The sequence below is a fragment of the Trachymyrmex septentrionalis genome, unplaced genomic scaffold (genome assembly GCF_001594115.1).
Source record: "Trachymyrmex septentrionalis isolate Tsep2-gDNA-1 unplaced genomic scaffold, Tsep1.0 scaffold108, whole genome shotgun sequence".
Taxonomy (NCBI): Eukaryota; Metazoa; Arthropoda; class Insecta; order Hymenoptera; family Formicidae; genus Trachymyrmex; species Trachymyrmex septentrionalis.
The window spans coordinates 318,462-325,264 of record NW_017304207.1 but is presented as its reverse complement, the minus strand read 5'-3'; the positions used below and the strand labels follow the sequence as shown (position 1 = coordinate 325,264).

Here is a 6,803-nt window from a genome sequence, read left to right as displayed (position 1 = left end):
TGCATCATGTTTACTTTGTCCACAACCTTGCTTTAAGAGACCATAAAGAGACTTTAAAAAATTAACTAATCACAATTCAATATGAGAAAAATAATCGATTGTGATTGATCAATTTCTTACAGCCTACGGCCTCTTAAAGCAAGGTTATGAACACCCTTGTCCTGCCCCCCCCCCTCTCCTACCGTGTCTAAATAAAAAAACGCATAGTTCAGAATTTGGAGCAATTTAAAGTTTCCAAACCCCACAAAAAAAATTTTTTGAGCTCGTCCCGATTAGCAAGAATCTTGGTCTGTTTTCTGTTCCTGCATTAGACTGCACTAGAAGTCTCTTTCTCGCTTTCGACAAATATCAAACATGTGAAACACCTATTTCACTTTAAATTCCAAAAGTGTACACCGGTTCAGCCACAGAAAACAGACCTTTAATTTAAAGGTGGGAGTCACTCAGCCCCCCCTCTTTAAAATTAACAGTAGAAAATCGATCCTAGACTCAGAATTAGAAGCTCCGTATGAGCTCTTAAATCAGTGCTCTTCCGATTTTCGAGCTCCATCCCTTATCCCCAAAACAATCCCAAAACTAATCTACACTCAAGAGAATAAGTCATTGAAAATATCTCTTAAAAGGACAGGAAGTGATTTCCTGCTAAGGGATTACTCAAAAATCGATTTGTGTGTATTTCGCAAACTTCTAAATCAGCAGATAATTTCCTATTATAAAATGATTTATTTTCCTATTTTGGAACATTTGGAACGGTTCTCTCTTGCGTGAAAAGGGCAAGAAATAGTTTTCTGCTAAAGAATTGTAACTCAAAAATTAAGGATTATATATTTTTGTACCAGATTTATGCTAGAATCATATTCATTAATGAAGTTTTAGATGTAGTCCTATTTTCAATACTTACCCCTTAAGTGTAGACTAATTTTGGAATTGTTTTAGAGATAAGGGATGGAGCTTAAAAATCGAAAGAGCACTGATTTAAGAGCTCATAAAGAGCTCCTAATTCTGAGCCTAGGAGCGATTTCCTATTGTTAATTTTAAGGAGTGGGGAAGAGGCTGAGTGGACTCCCAGCTTTAAATTAAGATTCCTGTTAACCGGGACAAACTCAAAAATTGTTTTTGCGAGGTTTGGAAGCTCATAAATTGCTCCAAATTCTAAGCTATACGGTTTTTTATTTCGACATGGTGATGGGGCCAGCTGAACAAGGGTGTTATGGACGAGGTAGTTGATTTCCTTACTGCTTGTCTTATTGTTTAAGTTTTTTTTTGTGTGCCATGATCTTTAAGTGAGGAGCACAGACTCTTGTATAATACATAATATATAATGAAATGAATATAGAGAATTAATTAATCAAAGTCCTTCGTTTCTTTCCTTTTCATGAAATAAAGAATTCTGATTAGTCAAATTTCTTACCTTATATATTATGCATTATACAAGAGTCTGTATTACCCGTCATAAGCGAGGATGTAAAGAGTGAGATTTTATATAGATTCACAATTTTTCCGTAAATCGAGAACCGATTAAATCTCAGAAACTATGAAAGATCATCACCTAGATATGAAAGAAAAGTTGCTCAAGTTCATGAGCAACAACATCAAGGTCGAAATCGTCTGAGTTTATTCTCCATAACTAAATTTTTCTTATTGAAATTACACACTTTAAGGCTCCTAAGTAATCACTTCAGCCATATTGAATCGTGACGTATTGAATCATAAGCGAGAAATAACACGTTGATTTTTCTTGCATATCATTTGTAAATAAACAGAATTTGAATGAATCTTCTTGTCTTCCCTGATAATCAGTAAAGAGTTTAAAAAGGCTTGTAAAATGAAAATAGACTACGCATTGAGTACAAACTAGTAAACGCACTTTATGCGCCTTTTACTGACTGTCAGGCAGATAAGGATAGTTTTCGTCCATTTTTACAAGTGTTTTGAAGCGATCTCACCATTTCATTTCATCCAAATTCTCTTTATTTATAAATTTAGCATGCAAGAAAAATCAATGTGTCGCTTATGACACATTTCTCACTTATAACATCACGATTCAATATAAAGTGAGTGGAACCTTAACCGTAAATATCTTAAAAATTATAAGAAACCGCCATCTACTTATTAAAACAAAGTTTCTCAGGATCAAGAACTTGACAACATATGTCAAAGTTAAGGTCATTTGAGTTGTTTTTATAAAGAATTATCTCTTTCTATGAAAATAGAATACAATTTAACGTATTCAAATGTATTTAAAAGTGTGACAAAAAAATTCCAATTTTATGAAAATCACTCTTATACGTGAAATATTTTTATATCTTTTTTGTTTTTTAAATATTGTATGTGTGAAATAAAAAAAATAGAACATATCTCCTCAACAGCATAATTTACAACAAAACTATCAAGCAACTTTAAATAAATATTATGTAATAGAATAGAATAACTGTAATTAAAATATTTGTAAATACAATAGGATGTCCCAAAAAGATTTATATCAATATCATATGTTCAAGTTTTACACAACAAAGCTCTGATAATTTAAACAAACTAACAAGAGGAATATCAAGATGAGCAGTCTCCGTTTTAGCTAAATTGTGTTTTTGAGTGTAGTGTGTTTGCGTGCGTGCGTGCCTGTGTTCAACCCTTCAATTAAAGTGAGGAGCACAGACTCTTGCGTAATGCACATAATCCATAAGAAAATAAACCAATCAAAACCCTTCATTTCCTTTCTTTCCATAAAAGATCTCATTGGTTAATCTTCTTATGCTTTATGCGTTATGTGTTATGTAAGAGTCTGTGCTCTTAGCTTAATTCGTGTTATAGGCTTTCTATAATAAGCTATTGCTTAAGTTTTAAATCTTAAGTCATAAGAAATTAATCAATCACAGTCGAATGTAAAAAGGATAATCGATTATGATTGACCAATTTCTTATAGCTTAAGACTTAAAACTTAGGCAATAACTTATTGTAGAAAACCCGTTAAAGTTATATAATGCATCTTGCAAACATTCGCGAGAATAACGCATTTAAATATTTACATGTTATTAATATACCAGTCAGTAAGAATAAATCTGCAAAAAGGAATCAAAACTTAAGAAAAAAAAGATTTATATTGATCTGTAAATTATGTGTATACGTATGCTGAGCGATGACTCAAAATGGTTGACAAAGCAGTAATTAGGTTTGTTTTTTATTGCTGCACTCTCTGAACTGGTGCAGACAGGGCAATACGTTAAAGTAAAACATATATATATATACTCGTATATATATATATATATATATATATATATATATATATTTGTTTCACTTCAACTTATTGCCCTGTCTGCACCAGTTCAGAGAGTGCAGCAATAAAAAGCAGACCTATTGTGACTACGTTTACACTCACTGGTAAAACCGTTTTAGTTAAAACCGGTGTTAAATGTCCTATAAACGACCCTTAACCCAAGTTATGTCCCTCAAGTTACAGTTATTCGTTACTGAGTAGAAAAAGTAATAAGTTACCGATTTTTAAAAATAACTCATTACAGTTACCATTACTTGAGAAAGTAATTTCGTTACTTCTCCGTTATTTTTTTAAAATAGATCACCAATCGCAGCAGACGGATGCCTAGGGCATCTTTCTAGTCTTAAGCGCTATGAGTGACTTGTGTCCAATTGAACCGTGTCCAATCGTGTACAAAATACGTATAAAACTGTAAAATTCGTTACCAAAAAAATGTAACTACATTACCATTGCAGTTATCAGTAAAGTTATCTAAAAAAAGTAACTTCTATCTGTAACTTTGTCACAAGTAATGAGTTACTTCCATTCCCTAATAATAAGAAATATGATATACATATATGTAAGGAATGTATTATATATGTACACGCACGCACGCACGTACGCACGCACACACATATATATATAATTCAGCTAAATCGAAGACTAGTTATCTTAATATTCCCCTTGTAAGATTGAAAATTTAAAAAAATAGACAATATTTTTTTAATATAAAGTTTTGTTACTACTTATAATGCAACTACTTTTTGAAACGTCTTCTATTATTTGTCAAATTAATAATTACATTTAAAATAAATAATAATTTGGGAATCGCTAATTTATCTTTATAAATATATAACAAATACAAAAAGGAAAAAATTACCCAGTTTTTATTAGGATTCGGTCGTCGTATTTTGTTCAGCCAGCCCTCGATAAAGCGCAAAAAACCGTCCATCAATGATGCTTGTTCAGCATTACTAAGCGTAGTGTATATATCGCATCTTGGAGAACCTTCTAAAATTTTACGAGTCGCAGGATTATTATATGGTAATAGAAATACTCGAAACCTCCAATATTTGAGAGCCTGAAAGAAAATATATTTAAGATCCTAAAATAAAATGAAACATCTAAGTCAGTATTATCTTAATAATACAAAAAACCAGACTTTTGAAAATCGACTCACTTCCACTAAAGCAAAATCAGTATGACCTCGTGTGCAAATGTAATGGTCCAGATAATTCCAGTTATAGGTCTCAAGTTTTTCTGTGGTAAAAGACACTCGTGAGACTTCATACGTATCATGATGCGGAGCATGAAATCGATATTGATAGTGAATATTAAAGGGTGGATAAGGGTGCCTGCAAATATAATTATTATTAATATTTGTTGTATGTTAGAATTTATGTGTTTATGTAATGTGTTTTATTGGAAAAACGCTAATTATAATTAAAATTTATTTACATGGTTTTTTACGTATTAAATACAAGTTTTATATCTTATCTTCAATGTATCCATTAGAAAGTTTTCGAAAAAGTTTAAAAAAGTTTTATATTCAAGAAAATAAAATAAACTGTATACATATAATTTAATTTAATTATAAAATGATGTTAAATAATAATCATCGGCAAAATTGATTTTGAAACGTACGGTTGAAAAACTAACAATTAAGTACATAAAGAGATGTACTAAGTTTCAATGCAATTAATTAGTTGATAAACAATTTCAATATCAAATTATAAATTATAATTATATAATATTTACCGTGGACGGTATCTTGTAACTGTTATAGAATTATCAAACAGTGATATTTTATGAAAAATTCTTCCAATACTAAGTAGATATTCCTCTTTAGGTTCGGATTCAGTCTGTCTGCCACGCATTACTGTACTAATCGCTGGAACAGTATTGCTACCAGCGGCGCTACTTTGATTCTTGTTAAGTGATGGTAAAATAATTAGCTGGAAACCCTTGATATATAATATGATCTTCGTGATTATTCCAAAACACATATAGATATAATTACATAAAAGTACATAAAACTAAGTGCTTTATTTATACTTGTGCCAAACGCTGTGAGACCAGTTCTTTAAATACTTCGACAGTTGTAAGCGGTTTCTTGTATATTGCTCGTTGTTGAGCAAAATCAGCGTTAACATCATCTGGAAGAAGATTGTAGTCCGACACAACGTAATCGTTTTGTAAACTCCGTTTATCTGGGAAGTAATCAGTAGTGATGGGCAGGCACGCAGGAATTGTCAAAGATTTCCAGTCGACTCCTATTTCGAATAAGAGTTTAAAGTAAGAGCGGAGTAAGTTGGAGCGATTAAAAACATCATTCTACGTATATACAAAAAGAAACAGATAAATTGTAATTTTATAACGATAATTTTATACAGGAACATTTTTTCTAGCTTCAACATTCTCTTATTTCTATTTTCATTTGATATCTATTTCTTCCTTATGTAGTCACAAAGAATAGATGCTCGATAAGATATCACATGTTGAAAATAAGTAGAAGTTAAAAAAATCGAAGCATCATTTTATATTTTTATAATGATCATTTTATATTTTGATCTCGATTGTATAAAATAGTCTTTATAAGAAAATGCAACTTTAGTGCGGAACTGAGAAATATTAGATTATTGAGAAAATTACTGCATTGTCGATTTAATATCCCTTTACAAATAATATCTAGTCTGTCTTTAAGCAGAAACTGCTGATACATAAGTCTTCATGACACAGAATGTTCTATAGTACATATATTAATAGTAACATACATTTTTCAAAAAATTAATTACATTTCTAGTAAAAAGTTTATTTTTAAGTTTATTTTGAACAAAAATTATATTATGATTTATATATAATTTGTTTATATATAAAAATTTATATTCAAAAATTCTTTGAAAAATATTCTTTGAAAAATATGTACACTCAGTTCAATTTTCATCATATTAAATACGTTCCATATTAATAAATTTGGTAATTGTTTAGATTAGGGGACTCCCTCCCTCCCCCCCTCTCCCCCGATGACTTTGATGTTGACATATATTATCAAACTCATGACCCTGAATGACTTTCAACAGATTTTAGCTATTGTTCGTTATTTGTTAAAAAGTTAATTCAAAGTTAGTAATTATTTCATCCGCTTTGCATAAAAAATCAGATAAGAGCAGTCGATATTTTTCTACGCATAACAAGATCCATCACATATCCCCCTCTGCATAGAGACATCCGATTTTCCATGCAAAGCGATGCTGACTCCACTTCCTCCTGACTAAAGACGTCTAACTTTCCAAATGAAATCCACCTCACTTCTACTCCCTCCCCCCTGCCTAGAAATGTTTAACTTTCCAGACGAAGCAAGATCCACTCGCATAAAAAATCGTTATATCGCTGAATAAGGGTGAAAGTGAGGTGGATCTTGTTTTGTGCGGAAAGTCAGACGTCCCTAAGCAGTGAGAAGATGAAGTGGATCTCGCTTCACATGGAAAGTCATACTTCCCTAATGGTTTATACTTTACACATACTCCGTCCCGCCCACCCCCCCCCCTTC

The 6,803-nt window shown here is 31.5% G+C and overlaps 1 protein-coding gene across 10 annotated transcripts in view; it reads right to left on the bottom strand.

The window, feature by feature from the left end:
* Positions 1–6,803, bottom strand: part of LOC108747748 (DEP domain-containing protein 5) — a 43,761-nt gene that overhangs the window by 18,871 nt on the left and 18,087 nt on the right. For 7 of the 10 annotated variants that reach the window (XM_018485460.1, XM_018485451.1, XM_018485471.1 and 4 more), the window contains 4 exons: positions 5,309–5,526; positions 5,012–5,217; positions 4,434–4,608; positions 4,134–4,358 (listed from right to left, as the gene is read on the bottom strand). In XM_018485460.1, coding sequence (XP_018340962.1) covers positions 4,134–4,358; positions 4,434–4,608; positions 5,012–5,217; positions 5,309–5,526 — 824 coding nt within the window. The remainder of the gene's footprint in view (positions 1–4,133; positions 4,359–4,433; positions 4,609–5,011; positions 5,218–5,308; positions 5,527–6,803) is intronic. The other 3 variants (XM_018485495.1, XM_018485506.1, XM_018485514.1) reach the window with 1 other exon arrangement.